This window comes from Ailuropoda melanoleuca, chromosome X (assembly GCF_002007445.2).
Source record: "Ailuropoda melanoleuca isolate Jingjing chromosome X, ASM200744v2, whole genome shotgun sequence".
NCBI lineage: Eukaryota > Metazoa > Chordata > Mammalia > Carnivora > Ursidae > Ailuropoda > Ailuropoda melanoleuca.
Genome location: NC_048238.1, coordinates 93,972,360 through 93,988,983, shown reverse-complemented (window position 1 = coordinate 93,988,983; position 16,624 = coordinate 93,972,360). Strand labels below are relative to the sequence as shown.

Genomic DNA, 16,624 nt, shown 5'->3' with positions numbered 1-16,624 from the left:
TAGTGAGTAGCCTTTTCACACTGACTTTTCTCACTTAGCAATACGCATTTAAGGTTCTTCCCTGTCCCTTAGTGGCTTGATGGCTCCTTTATTTCTATTGCTAGATAATTTTCCATTGTATGGGTATACCACAGTTTGTTTATTCATTTACCTACTAAAAGACATCTTGACTGTATCTAAGTTTTGGTGATTATGAATAAGATGCCATACTTGTGTGAACACAAATTTTTGTCTCTTTTAGATAAATGCTAAGGAGTACAACTTCTGGATTGTATTGTAAGAGTATGGTTAGGTTTATAAGAAACTGCCAAACTGTCTTTCAAATGGCTATGCCATTTTTGTTTGTTTGTTGTTTCATCCAATGTTTTATTTAAATTCAAGTTAGCTAACATATAGTATAGCTTCAGGAGCAGAATTTAGTGATTCATCATTTATATATAACACCCAGTGCTCATCAGAACATGTGCCCTCCTTAATGCTCATAATTCATTTAGCCCATCCCACACCCCTTTCCCTTCAGCAACCTCAGTTTGTTTCCTAGAGTTAATGTTTTACCTTCCTCTCTGTTTTTATCTTATTTTATTTTTCTTTCCCTTCCCCTATGTTCATCTGGTTTGTTTCTTAAATTCCACATATGGCTGAAATCAATGGTATTTGTCTTTCTCTGACTGACATATTTCACTTAGCATAATACTCTCTAGTTCCATCCAGGTTGTTGCTAATGGCAAGATTTCATTCTTTTTAATGGCTGAGTAATATTCCATAGTATATACATACCACATCTTTATCCATTCATCAATTGACGGACATTTGGGCTCTTTCCATAATTTGGTTATTGTTGGTAGTGCTGCTATAAGCATTGGGGTGCATGTGCCTCTTTGAATCAGTATTTTTGTATCCTTTGGATAAATACCTGGGTCATAGGGTAGTTCCATTTTTAACTTTTTGAGGGACCTCCATACTGCTTTCTGGAGTGGCTGCACCAGCTTGCATTCTCACCAACAGTGTAAGTAGGTTCCCCTTTCTCTGCATCCTCTCCAAGAGCTGTTGTTTCTTGTGTTGTTAATTTTAGAAATTCTGACAGATGTGATGTGGTATCTCATTGTGGTTTTGATTTGTATTTCCCTGGTGCTGAGTGATGTTGAGCAATTTTTCATTTGTCTGATAGCCATTTGTATGTCTTCTTTGGAGGAATGTCTATTCATGTCTTCTGCCCATTTCTTAACTGGATTATTTATTTTTTGGGTGTTGAGTTTGATAAGTTCTTTACAGATTCTGGAAATTAGCCCGTTATCCTATGTCATTTGTGAATATCTTCTCCATTCTGTGGGTTGCCTTTTAGATTTGTTGATTGTTTCCTTTGCTTTGCAGAAGATTTTTATCTTTATGAAGTCCCAATAGTTCATTTTTGCTTTTGCTTTCCTTGCCAAGTGACTATGTCATTTTGCATTCTCACCAGCAACAAATAAGTGCTCCTGTTGCTCCATATCTTCATCAGTATTTGGTGTTATCACCATTCCAGATTTTGGCCATTCTAATACGAGTGTAGTGGTATGTCATTGTTGTTTTAATTTGCATTTCCCTGATGACATATGATGTGGAGCATCTTTTCAAATGGTTATTTACCATCTGATATCCTTTTTAATGAGGTGTCTGTTAAAATCTTTGGCTTGTTTTTAACCACATTGTTTTCTTATTGTTGAGTTTTGAGAGTTCTTTATGTATTTTGGAAAACATTCTTTTATCCGATGTGTCTTTTGCAAAAATTTTCTTCCAGTTGATAATTTGTCTTGTCATTCTCTTACCATTGTCTTTCACAGAGAAAAAGGTTTTAATTTTTATGAAGTCCAATTTATCAATTATTTCTTTCATGGATCATGCTTTTGAGGTTATATCTAAAAAGTCATTGCTAAATCTAATGTCACCTAGATTACTCCTACTACCTGTTAGGAGTTTTGTGTTTTGCATCTTGGTCCATTTTGAGTTGATTTTTGTGTGTGTGAAATGTTTAAGGTCTTTGTCTAGATTCTTTTTTTTTCTTTACATGTGGATATCCAATCTTTCCATCACCATTTGTTGAAAGGACTACCTTTTCTCCTTGATCCATGATCTATGATCTATTTGTCTATTCTTTTACCAATACCAAAATTTGGCCACATATAAAAAGGATTATACAACATAACTACATGGAGTTTATCTCATGAATGCCAAGAGTGGCTCATCATACAAAAATATACCAAAATAGTACACAATATTAAGAGGAAAAGGACAAAAAAAATCACAAGACCATCTCAATAGACACAGAAAATGTATTTGACAAAGTATAACTCTCTTTTATGATAAAAAGTGCTAAATAAAATATTAAAAGAAGGAAACTTTTTTTTTTAAAAGATTTTATTTATTTATTCAACAGAGATAGAGATAGCCAGCGAGAGAGGGAACACAAGCAGGGGGAGTGGGAGAGGAAGAAGCAGGCTCATAGCAGAAGAGCCTGATGTGGGGCTCGATCCCATAATGCCGGGATCACGCCCTGAGCCGAAGGCAGACGCTTAACCGCTGTGCCACCCAGGCGCCCCTGAAGGAAACTTTCTTAACCCAATAAAGGGCATTACAAAAAACTCACAGGTAGCATCATACTTAATGATGAAAAAATGAAAGCTTTCCCTATAAGATTAGGAATAAGAAAGAATGTTTCCTCTCTGCTTCTATTCAACATTGTATTGGCGCTTCTAGCCAGGGCATTTAGGGAAGAAAGTGAAATAGAATATCCTTGGCTTCCTTTCCCTCTCCTACCGATCAGAAAGAATAAAGGGGGGTGGTAAAACGAAGGGGGAATGAACCAGGAGAGACTATGGAGTCTGGGAAACAAACTGAGGGCTTCAGAGGGGAGGGAGGTGGGGGATTGGGATAGGCCAGTGATGGGTATTAAGGAGGGCATGTATTGCATGGTGCACTGGGTGTTATACACAAATAATGAAGCATGGAACACTACATCAAAAACTAAGGATGTACTGTATGGTGACTAACATAACATAATAAAAATTATTATTAAAAATAATAATAAAATAGCATTGGCTAATTGAATTTAAATAAAAAATTCAAAAATTTAAATAAAAGATTCAATGTAATCCTCCTCAAAATCCCACCTTTGATTTTTACAGAAATTGAGAAGCTGATCCTAAAATTCATATGAAAGTCCAAGAGACCTACAACAACCAATGTAATCTGAAAAATAATAAGAAAGTTGGAGGACTCAAACTTCTAGATTTCAAATTTTATTACAAAGCTACAGTAATAATAAGACAGTATGGTACTTACATAAATATAGACATATAGATCAATGGTATGGAATTGAGAGTCCAGAAATAAACTCATACTTTTATAATTTATTTTTTTTGCAAGTGTGCCAAGAGAATTCAATGGGAGAAAGAGTAGTCTTTCAACAAACAGTACTGGGACAACTGAATGGATATCTGCATGCAAAAAAAAAAAATGAAATTGGACTGTTTTCTTGCATCATCTACAAAAATTAATTCAAAAGTTAAAAAGAGATTAAAAGTTTTTACTGTAATAGCAAATCTATAAAACTTTTAGATAGAAACTCAGATGAAGATCTTTATGACCTTGGAAAATGCCATGGCTTATTAGATATGACACTGAAACACAGTCAACAGCATCATGAACAACAACAAATACGTAAATTCTACTAGTCAGAATTGAAAATATTTGTACTTCAAAGAATACCATCAAGAAAGTGAAAAAGACAATGGACAGAATTAAAGAAAATATTAGCAAATAACATATCCATTAAGGGGCTTGGATCAAGAATATATAAAGAAATTTTACAGCTGAAGATATACAAATGGCCAGTAAGCGCATGAAAAGATGCTTAACCTCATTGGTCATTAAGGAAATACCAGTCATAATCACAGTGAGATACCACTTCACACCTACTAGAATGGCTATAATAAAAACACAGAAAATCATGTGTTGGCAAGAGTGGAGACATTTGAATTCTAAACATATCTAGTGAGAATGTAAAATGTTACATTCAGTTTTGAAAATAGTGCTCAAAATTTTACATAGTTATCATATGACCCAGCAGTTTCACTTCTAGGTATAGACTCAAGATAATTCAAAACATATGTTCCTGCAAAAACTTGTATATAAATGTTCACAGTATTAATCACAATAGCACAGAAATGGGAAAATCCAAATGTTCATCAACTGATGAATGAATCAACACAATTTGGTATAGTCACACAATGGAATAGTATTTGGCCATGAAAAAGAATAAAATACTGATACACTCTACAATATAGATCAATATTGAAAACAGTATGCTATGTGAAGGAAGCCAGTCACAAAACTCCACATATTATATGATTCAATTTATATGAAATGTCTAGAATAGGCAACTCTATAGGGTTGAAGTAGAGACAGAAAGTAGATTAGTGGCTGCAGGGATGGGAAAATGCGGAGTGAAAATTAAAAATTAAAAAAAATAAAGCAAATACATTGAGTCATATCATGGAACTTTGGGACCTTTTCAGCCCATTTGCTCATATTTTTGAGAATGTCCAGTATGTGGCCATCCATTCAAAAATGAGTATTACACTGTGTAGTCTTCATGATGTGATATCTATCTCAAAGTCATTTAGGCAACCATGAAAACTTATGAGCTTGTTCTTAACTCATAACCTGGAAAATCTTTAGCCCAATTGGTAATCAGAAAGTATAGTCTTAATTTGCGTTGCTTATATTTTATCTAAAGCTGAGTTGTGAGGGGAAAAAAGGAGGCATATGGAACCTTAAAGGAAATATGTTACACTCCTTTCTCTTCTCCAGATTTGTATTTGGTAATCAAATCAAACTGTCAGAGAGATGGATATTTAGACCACATTATTTTGTCTTTCTGTAGAATTTTTTTAATGGAATTGCTTTTTGACATAATGCTATCAGCCTATATTGAGGTATATCATCAAAAGTTCTATGAAACTAGCTACTTACTGTACTTTACTGCCAGGATGCTTTTGAAGACATTGTTCTCTATAACATATTTTCCAATTTTATAAAGACCCACAGTACAATTTTCTCTGGATTTGATACTAAGAAAAATGTTTTACATGACAATTTTGTTTTATAAAATCCTTGTAAATACTCTTGTCACTGATTGTATTTCTTCCTTTGCTTCTGGTACTGTGTAGGTCTGAGTCAAATTTGTGGGTCATTTCTTACCACAGTATAGAGATTATTACATACACTTTGCACATTAACCTTACTCATGGCTTTATATGTATCTTGTATTATGTTTAGCTTTGTAATCTGACTCAAGATCATTCTTTTCCAATGATAGAATAATAGATTGCTGGACAGATTTTGATACAGAAAGATAGACAAACAGATCCTGGCCCTGGCCACAAACAGATTCATCATATCAACCACAAACTTACTCTGAATCCATAAAAATAATTCACAACTGTATGCCATTGCTCAAAAGAAGTAAGAATAAGGGACCATGACTGGCTCAGTGCAACACAACTACATGATAGGAGTTATAATTTACATATATGTGTCCTATAATCATCATTCTCGTATAATATCCTGTTAGTCAGGGATTGGAAACTGGGTTTTCATGTGCTGAAAGTTAATCTCTGTTATTGCGGGCCTGATTTCCATTACTATTATGAGCTTGAAATATGAAGGCAACTTAAATTGCCCAGAGGTGGATAGTGATGTGGATACTTGAGAACATTTATCAACTCATTTCAGCAACATTAACATTTTTATTTGAAATATCCAGTTAAGTAGGGAACTTGAAAGGCACTTGTTTGCCTCAATTATTTGTATCATCATACTTAAAGTTGCTATAAAAATTCTGGCTGTCCCTTCAAGACATTAAAAGAATAGGTCACATTACGTCCAGCAAGTTGTTTGACTCTTCTGGAAATGGAAGGATTGACTGATAGATTGATTGAATTTTCTACTTTCTATTAAATTGTTTGGCATCATGGCAACAGAGGCCTTGTCTCTCGCTTAAGAAGAAAGTAGATCATGACATTTTTATTACATGGCTTAGAGAATGACAGCTTTCATAAATCCCCTCTTGACATGGAAAACTGTAATAATATACCCGGATGTCTGAGGTTGTGGCACTTGCAACACTGGTGAAGCAGGTGGTCAAATAATAGTGGTCTTTTGCTATATGATGATTCCAGAGAGAAAATTTTTTCCACTAAGTAGTCTTTAGAATGACCACATAATGCTTGTCTTCGCTTGGCAAGCTCATACTCAAAATATGGTCCACAGGATGAAATATCTGGATCAGAAAAGAAAAATCTCAAACACTTCTCTCTATATATATATGATTTATACATCTCTGTTTTTTAAAATAAAAATTATATATATTAAAAATTATGTTTTAAGATTGTGCACACACACATACCCACAGTGAAATGATTACTATAGTAAACTAATTACTGTATCTATCTCTTTACAGTTACCATTATTTGTGGTGAGAGCACCTGGAATCTACTCTCTCAGCAAATTTCTAGTATTCAATATGGAGTTATTAGCTATAGTCATCATGTTGTACATTAGGTCTCTAGACTTAGTCACTCACATGACTGCAACTTTGTACACTTTGACCAGTATCTCCCCATTTTCCCCACCTCTCTATCCCTGGTAACCGTTCTACTCTCTGCATCTATTTATTTGACTTTTTTGGAATCTACATATGAGTAAGATCATGAAGCATTTTTCTCTCTGTGTCTGGCATATTTCACTTAGCATAACATCTTCCAGTTTCATTTATATTGTCACAAATGGCAGAATCCCCTTTTTAAAGACTGAATAATATTCCATTGTTTTATTAACTGGAAATTTCTGAATGGTGGATCAAATTGTGCACAAGGGTATCTGTCATTGTGCAAGTATTGCCAGTAAGGTGACTTATTCTCTTCACCATCTATGCTGAAACCATACAAAAATGAAAATATAGGACTATACTTTGTGAGCACAGGGTCATGCTTAACAAGAAGGGTTTTCCTGGTAGGTTTAATTTATGAGTGGAAGAAAATGGGCAGGCTAGTTGCTTGATGAAACTCCTGGTTTTTCACCCAAAAACCTGTTTGCAATCATAGTCTTCCCTATCTCCATAAATGGAACTTGCTTAAAATTGGTTGTTCAAACTGGAAAACTGGAAGTCGTATTTGTACTGTCCTTTCCCTTTGGCTCTTATTTGAAATTCATCAACAAATACTGTGTATTCCATCCCCCAAATTTGTCTTGTATACAGACCTGTTTCTCTATGTTCCTTTCCGTTACTATCATATAATGCCCCAACCTCTGTGCAGCTCTATTTTTTCTCTTGCTTTATCTGTGAATCTATTTTCCACTCTGAACAAGAATTATGTTGTAAAAAAATTTAAATCAGGATACGTCACTGCTAGGCTTATATCATGACGGTGGATTCTCATTGAACTGTGGAAAAAATAAGTAAAATCGTGGTAGGAAGGTATATGGGTAAAGAGAGAAGGACTCCTGACTCGTGTGTTCTGGATGTCCATCTTTGGTGGTGCTCTGATTATTCACGGTGCCAGGTGGTGTCAACGAGTCACCTTCAGAACGTTGATCTTGAATTTATGTGGACTAGATTGCGCGAAGATATCCACACTGTCTTACTGCGTTCTTCTTTGGAATAGAGAACCAGGGGTTGAGGTTGTGCCCAACTCAGGGACCAGAACAAAATCTAGTGAATCTTGCAGGAAATCAAATTCACCTCCCGGGCCAATTTCACTCAGCAGCCAAGTTGGCTGAGAGATGAGCCCAGCCAATGAGCTCCAATTCGTGCAGGTGGAGCTACAGGTGTCTGTCTTTCTCTGTTGTGGAGGCAAGTGGAGAAAGAGCTGTGGCTCAGCAGGGCTTCCTAGGGGAGTCCACTGGACCTCTCCAGGAGTAGAGCACTGATGAAGCCTGTGGCAAGCTGACCTGGGTAGGTTCTGGCCGTTGGCAAAACGTGTGGGCTCTGCCTGAATTGTTCATTTTTCTCTCTGAAGAGTTTTCTCTTCCTGCCAGTGGCACGTGAGTGGCAGTGACTCAGCACTGTCTAATTACCTCTGCCCCGGGTGAACCCGCATCCCATGGGGTGAGGACTCAGGGACCCACCCCTCCCACCCCCAGGTCAGGGAAGGTCATTCGTTGGCATCATTGAAAGGAAGATGAGGCCATTTTAATAGGATACTCTCATCTCTAGGTGAGTGTGGAAACTCTGTGACAGGAAGGAAAATAATTGCATTTTCTCCTAAAGCCGCCAGAAATAATTTCTACTTTAATGGTGAAAACAGGACTCTTTGCGTCTCTGGACGTTTTACATTGCAGGCTGTAATGAGCGAGAAAATGTCTTTCTTTTAATAGCTAATCCTCTGAAGCTTAGTGCCTGGCAAGGTAAGTTGATGTGGCAAATTATCGTTGTCAAAGAGAGATTGAGCCAGGGACAGCATCCGTGCTTTGTCCACTGTGTCACTTGGCTCTTGTTAGTGTGTAGCAGGAACATTGGCTCTTGTTTGTAGCAGGACATTTTTTGAAAGAGTGGTGGTCACCAGGCACAGCCCCAGACAGATGCAGGAAGAGCGGGGAGACATCGTGCCCCCACATCTCCCAGTTGCACCAGACTCCTTCAGCTGAACCCACCAGTGTCACCTCTATTAGCAGTCACGTTATCCTCCTCCCTCTCCTTCTGTCTCCTCACCTCTCTCCTTCCTGCCCCCAGCAACTCTCAGGACTCCCAGGGAGCTGGGATTAGTCTTTGTACTGTAGTGAGCATGATCCTAAGGGCTTTCTCTCACGAGCAGGGTTTTGGTAGGGAGATGGCCTGAATGTGAGTGGGCAGGGAGAGATGGCAGAGGTAAACAGGGACTCAGTCCACCTGCCCAGAGTCATGATGTTCCCTGGGACCGGTTCTGAGCACTTGCATCCTCTTACCGTTGCCCCTTCTTTCAGCTCTTTCTCTCTAGGTGGTTTGTTTTCCTCTTGTGGGTATATTTTTCCAACACCGCCGGGTAAAGTTGGGGTGCCCTTTGAGCTAAAATCCCTGCCTGATTCTTCTTTCTTTTGTGAGTGTGAAGCTGCCCTTAACCTTCTCTCCAGCTCACATTCCATATGTGTGAAGAGGTGTCCACACTTATAATGAATCTTCTATGACTTTTTGGATGTCCCTTTACTTGGGAACTTATTGCACAAGTAATTCTGAACCTCCAGCATTTCAGATATTTTAACCCTTTTAGAAGTTTAGATTCATACATATGCTAACATATTTCCAACAGCTTTCAATGCAATGGTATTTTCTTTTTTTAAAGAAAATTTTATTGAGTATAGTTGACACACACCCTTACATTAGTTTCGGTTGTACAACATAGTGATTCAATTTTTCTATACATTATGTTACGCTCACCACATATGTAGCTCCCATATGTCACCCTCCAACACTATTTTAATGTCATTGAGTATATTCCTTATATTGTACCTGTCATCCCCATAAATTATTCAATCTATAACTGGAAGCCTGTATCTCTCAGTTCCCTTTACCCATTTTGTTCATTCCCTCTTCCCCCCCTTTCCCTCTGACAAGTATCAGTTTGTTCTCTATTTTTACAGATCTGATTCTGCTTTTTGTTTGTTTGTTTATTCATATGTTTTGTGGAATCATATTTTCTTGGTGTTCCACAGAGCCTTCTTTTGGAATACATTCCACCAAACATTCCTTTTTAAAATTTAATTGAAATATGGTCGAGGTACAATATTATATTAGTTTTAGGTATACAACATGGTGATTTGACAATTGCATACATTATGAAATGCTCACTGTGATAATAAATGCAGTCACCATACGTCACCATACATAGTTATTAAAATATTATTGATAATACTCCGTATGCTGTACTTTTTGGTTTTAATAGAATTGTGGGTGATTCTCATCAGTATGGGTATAGGTAATTATTTTAATACCATCATCACTAATATATAGTTTTTACATTGTGACTTAAGCATATACAGGCTTTTTTTTTTAAACTTAAGCTAGCGTGTTCTCTAAATTGGCTCCTTATCTTGCTCTGAACACACATCTTTGAGATGACTGTCTAAACAGAGGTACAGTTTTGTGGATACATAGACTTTCTCTTGTATGACTTTCTCTTTCATGCCCCAGTGAATTTCTGGATACTCTGGGAAAAGCTGTATTAAGTTATCCTGGATTCAGATTTCAAATGCTTGTTCTTTGTGGTTCTTACAGGGTGAGGAGAGAAAAATGCTCTTGCTTATACACATTCAAAACTTTGAACTAATTAAATCTGTAGACCTTTCCTTTCTTATATGGTAAAATGGAAAAAGCTGTAAAGTTGAGGCAATTGCCTGATGGTATAATTTTTTAAATTAAAGTCTGGCATCTTGTTAGAATTTCTGCATTACTCTCTAAGGAATATTAAAAACAGTATACAACATAGTGTTCAAAGAACACAGTTAGCTCCAAGAATAGAGAATCCACATTGAGGTCTTATTCCTGTCATAAGTGGTTATCCTAGGACTGGGATTACCTGAAGTCAGAAAATCTTCCAGTAAGATCTTTATTTAGCTTTGTCTTAACAAACATTATGAACTAATATTAAGTATTGGCATTAGACAACATTTTTATCAAGAAATCACTAAATGAGAATCATAGAATGTTGAGGTCAGAAGCAACCTTTGAAAACATTTGGTTTAATATCATCTGTAAATGGGGACTCTTGAGAACAACAGTACAAAGATGCCCATGGAGACAGTGGCAGAGTCCAGACCATTGCTCCATGACAACAGGTAATTGGTCTTGTGTATATACTTACTAATTCAGTTCATGTCAGCAAGCCCTACTATGGGTGCTCATGACTAAGCCTATTAAAATGTATCCTTAACCCCAGACTTCATTCCTTTTCCACGCTGTAATCTCATACTGCTAAATAATGTGCTTTGGTACTTGGATGACTTCCCACCGGGGCAGAATTTTTAAAAGTTGATTGGGGGGGGTGATCTGAGAGATAGATGTGTCACTTGGCTCTTTTTTTTTCTTTCCCATATGTTCACCCATTTTGTTTCTTAACTTCCACATGAGTGAAATCATATGATATTTGTCTTTCTCTGACTGACTTATTTTTCTTAGCTTAATACACTCTAGCTCAATCCACATCATTGTAAAGGGCAAGATTTCATTCTTTTTTATGGCTGTGTAATATTCCACAGTCCTGGGCTGTTGGTTCACCCCATTGTTTTGTGTATACACTGTTTTTGTCATACAGATGCATTCAAGTAGCTTGAGGGGCACTTTCTTTGGGTGTGTCAGAACTGCCTAATATTAAGCAAACATGCACATTTGAAAAGCACAAATTTCTACAGAAGTTAGTAGGGTACTGTGTATGAAAGGAATGTGTGACAAAGTCTTAGAGGACATAGATAATTTCAGTTCCATGATCAGATTTAATTAACAGATCATTTGCTTCAGAATGATACCATTCCAAAACAATGTGAAACCTAGTTTGGGCTCTTAGGGCATCTTAAGCCTCTATATCCCAATGTCCTACACAGGGGCAGTAGATGTAGTCACTGAATACCTGGACTCAATGCTCATATGGTTCCTTACATTACTTTTTATCCTATATTGTGATTATCTCCACCTCTGTGAGTTTCTTTTGGGCAGAAACTTTATGTTTCATATCTGTTACCAAAATGTAAAACACTGTATGGCTTAGGCAAGGTCCTCAACAAATGTACATGAAATAAAGTAATAAACTTCAGAAACCAAGCACTTGTAACTAACTGCATAGTGGAGTATAAAAAATACAAGTGAGTTAGAAAATGTTGTGACTTTCAGAATATAACTCTAGATTAAAGACACTCCCCATTATCTGCACAAAACATTCTGTCTAATGGCATGCCCTGATGAATACCTGCAGCTGGTCAGCTACTCTCTATATGCCCACACAGCTACGGTTTTGTCCCACCAATTCTGTGTTACCTTACCAAGAGTCAGCTGTGTTTTTTCCAAAATCTGTTTGTGTTATTTGCACTTGTTTTTGCAAGTCTAATTTTAGTAAAATTTAATAAAATTATATGAACCAACACAATATGAAAACAAAAGAAAATTGTTTCTACAAAAACTAAGTTACATGCATTAAGAAAACCAAATAAATGTAAGTCACTAAAAATATTGGTTTTGAATTAGATGTAAAAAATTGGGAACAAAATTAAAGATTATCCAAGGAGGATTATGCACTTAGCTTGCTTTGCAAGTGTCTCTAAGTTCTTGCTTCACTTTACATAGACTGAAACTGGAAGTCAAGGATAATGTATTAAGGGTAAGGTTTATGCAAGAATGATTACAAAGAACTCAATCAGTCAAAGAAAGGGTCTTGGAAAAAAGAAAAAAGGGTCTTGGCCCTATATAAAAAGATTGGCTAACAAATATATCTTTCATGGAATAAGTAAAAATAGAGTATCCTGAAAAATAAAGTGTTAAGGGTGTGTGTGTGTGTGTGCATGTGTGTGTGTGTGTAATGACTCTGCTTTAACTGACTTTTTATTTATTTTTTATAATAATTTTTATTATATTATGTTAGTCACCATACAGTACATCCCTAGTTTTTGATGTAAAGTTCCATGATTCATTACTTGCCTATAACACCTAGTGCATCATGCAATATGTACCGTCCTTAATACCCATCACCAGCCTATCCCGTTCCCCCACCCCCCTCCCCTCTGAAGTCCTCACTTTGTTTCCCAGAGTCCATAGTCTCTCATGATTCATTCCCCCTTCTGTTTACCTCCCCTTTCTTCTTCCCTTTCCTCTCCTACCAATCTTCCTACTTCTTATGTTCCATAAATGAGTGAAACCATATGATAATTGTCTTTCTCTGCTTGACTTATTTCGCTTAGCATTATCTCCTCCAGTCCTGTCCATGTTGCCTCAAATGTTGAGAAATCATTCTTTTTAATTGCTGAGTAATATTCCATTGTATATATGGACCACATCTTCTTAATCCAGTCATCTGTTTAACTGACTTTTTAAATTAACCAATATCAGATCCTGATTGCATTGGCTAAAAAGGTACTCATCATACAGAGTCCTGCTTAAGACTTTCTGTTGAAAAAGAAGACAAAGGAAAAGGAGGAGGAGGAAAAGAAGGAGGAGGAGGAGGAAGAGAATGAAAAGAATAAGAATGTAATGATTCTAGTATTTTTTTTAATTTCTAAATTTTTGTAGACTGATCCTTTTGTAAAATAAAATAAAAATTTCATGGCACTGTGAAATGGCTCTACGTTTCTAAATGTTCATCTCAGTTTCTAAATTTAGCTCAATCTCTTTTCTGACCAGTAACAAATAGTGTTGTGATTAGCATAAGTCTGCAAACTACACTTTAAGTAGCACTGACTAGACTATTGTGGTGCTTGTGTAACCACAAAGCCACAAACCCAGCCCTGAAAGTGTCATAAAACAAAGAGCTAGGTTCATTCAATCCAGATGATATAATGCAATGGGATACATTTTAGCAGTACTAAGTGCATGAAAAGCCTGAAGTCTCCTCTGTGATCAAGTGTTCAGATACTATACAGATATAGCATGAAAGGGGCCAGGTATCATGTCTTAGCTTCCACACACACACACAAGTCCTCATGTACCTCAAGCCCTCATATTCATATATATGTTTAATACCCAATTTTCTTTATGTTTCTCTGGATTTATTTTGGAGTCCTGGAACCTACCCAGTATGGCATTTTCACAGCCTTCTGTCTCAGAATGTTTTAACCTCAAACAAGTCCTGTATGGTCAATGTGGGTAGCTGGTATGCAGAAGTTCCTATACTGTTCCATGGATTGTATCAGCGGGGCACTAAAACCCAGAGAGATTAATGGACTCATCTAATATTACTCAACAAGTCAGCATGAGATAAACTAAAACTAAATTTTCTCTTTTGAAAGATGACAATTTTTTGGTCAATTTGGCTTACTGAGCACCTACTTTGTTCCAGACATTATACCAGGCTAGAGCTATAAATGTTAGTAAAAACATAGTCCCTGCACCCCACAACGAGCTTAGATCATCTTGGATAGCATCAACAAATATCCTGATAATTATAATTCATTGCCATTAATGATGCAATAACAAAATAAAATGCTACAGGAGCCTAGAAGAGAAAGTAATAATTTTACCTAGAAAGATGGGAGAATTATGAAAGGTTCACAGAGAATGTAAGGCTTGAGGTGGAGTCTTTTGAAAGTGTCAGATGTCTTTTGGAAGAAAGTGGAACAGATATTCCAGGGAGAAGATGTAACATGTACAAAGACAAGAGTCATGCAAATCCATAGACTGCTCAAAGAATGACAAAGTGTTCAGTGTAGCTGGCTGTTCTAAAGATGACAGGGGAGGGGTTAATGAATGATGATTCAAACTTCTGGCAATATAAATGTGTTCAGATGGTAGAGGATCTTAAATGCTGAAGAACTTTATCTTCAGTGGGGAACTTCTCTAGGGCTCAGAGCAGGACAAGTGACATGATTGTTTTTCACTTAGCTTGCTTTTCTTCTACTAGTACAACTCTTTTCTTGCCTCTCATGTGAGAATGATATGGTATTTACCTCAAAAAATTATTGTGAGAAACAAGTTATTGTTTGGAAGTTGTGAACTCTAACATGGTATTATCTATAAGATACACGAGCTATTATCAACTGTTTCCTCCCTCCCTCTCTTTCCCCCTTCCTTCCTCCCCTCCTTCCCNCTTCCCTCCCTCCCCCCCCTCCCCCCGCCTTCCTTCTCCTTCCTATCAATGACCCAACATGTAGGGTTAGGTAGAGACAAAAGGGAAGCACAAACCAAAAATTAAAGAACAGTTAGTAAGTACTGACTATACAACCATGAGCCTATTTAGGGAAAACTGTATGTAAGTGGTAAAAGAATGTGGAATAAAGGAACTTTTTTGTTTTGTTTTGTTATTGTTTTTAATGGAGATATGAATCTCATCTAGAGTCCTGGACCTGGATTGGAGGCAGGAGATGGATGAGAAAGAAACTGCCATAATAGCACAGTAGCCTGAGGCTTTGGACTCTCTGTGTGCTAATCCACGTCTAAAAATCTGATAGAGGTGTCTCCTGTGGCAGGGCTCACCATCTCCAGAAAAATTTTTTCTTGCTGAATAGTCTCCTTAGTGCTCCTTTCATGTCCTTGTTCCTTAGACTATAGATGAAGGGGTTCATCATGGGAGTTACAATTGTATACGTGATGGCAGCTACCTTATCCCTTTCTACTGAGCAGGCAGAAGAGGGCAGAAAGTAGACCCCAATGATGGATCCATAGAAAAGGGCCACAGCTGAGAGATGGGAGCCACAAGTGGAGAATGCTTTCCACTTCCCCTTGGCTGAAGGAACCCCAAGTACAGTGAAACAAATAAGGACATAGGAGACAATAGTGAAGGTGAAAGGAATAAAGATAACCGCTCCCCCAATGACTAAGATTGTCAAGTCATTGATTTGGGTGCCTGAGCAAGCAAGCCTTAAAATGGGTTCCAGGTCACAGAAAAAGTGTGGGATTTTTTTCTGATCACAGACGGTCAAGAGACCCAGCAGACTGAGATGCAGTATTGAGACAAGGTTGGAGATGACCCATGGAGTCACTACCAATAGGGCACAATGCTTGGGGCTCAGTAATACAGCATAGTGTAATGGGTGACAAATGGCAACATGCCGGTCATATGCCATGGCTGCCAAAAGGAAATTGTCCAGGTCCACCAGCAACATAAAAAAGTACATTTGTGTAAGGCATCCTGCAAAAGAGATGGTTGGGCTCTGGCTTTGGATGTCTGCCAGCATTTTGGGGATTGTAGTGGTTGTGAAGCAGATGTCAGTGAAGTACAGGTTGGCAAGGAAGAAGTACATGGGGCTATGAAGGTGAGCATCATTGATAATAGCCAGGATGATAAGTAAGTTTCCAACCATGGTGACCAGATACATGCACAGAAATAGCATAAAAATGAGCTTCTGCTGTTCAGACCCCACAGTGAGTCCCAGGAGGAAGAATTTGGAAATAGTTCGGTTTCCTTGGTGCATGGTTCTGCAGTGTCTAAAAAGCAAAAAATTCAACATCACTTCAAAATAGTAACATGACACAAAAACTGGTCAGAGGACATTGTACTAGATTATAGAATTGAATCAAGGTCTTGGAACCAGGGAGTACTGGCTCATATTCTCTTCCTACTAAAATACAAGCTCAACAAGGTCATGAATTTTATCTACTATGTTCAATGCTGTAGTCCAGTACTAAAGATGGTGCTTGGCACATGGTCAATGCTCAATAAATATTGGTTGGATTTATATAAGAATGAGTGAATAAATGAAAAAATTAATATGCTGAATTTACCACTCAATATTTTCATGAACTTGTTATTTGTGATTTTCTAAGCCAATTTCATCAATTTTAAAATGTGGAGAATACCCATTTTACAAGGTTTTTTGTGAGAATTGCAGGCACATGCCAAATGCCCATATCTATATTTTAGCTATTTCTGTACAAATAGTAGCTACTACTCTTCACTAATTTGGAAAAATCATA

General features: G+C 37.1%; 1 protein-coding gene across 1 annotated transcript; it reads right to left on the bottom strand.

Moving 5' to 3' along the window:
- Nucleotides 1-15,180: 15,180 nt before the first annotated feature.
- Nucleotides 15,181-16,122, bottom strand: LOC100474453 (olfactory receptor 1). The gene has a single exon (XM_002918592.2). It carries the CDS (start codon nt 16,120-16,122, stop codon nt 15,181-15,183), a length of 942 nt encoding a protein of 313 aa, XP_002918638.2.
- Nucleotides 16,123-16,624: the final 502 nt, after the last annotated feature.

Excerpts from the sequence above, each read along its gene's own strand:
- LOC100474453 (XM_002918592.2), bottom strand. The coding sequence starts at position 16,122 with ATGCACCAAGGAAACCGAACTATTTCCAAATTCTTCCTCCTGGGACTC.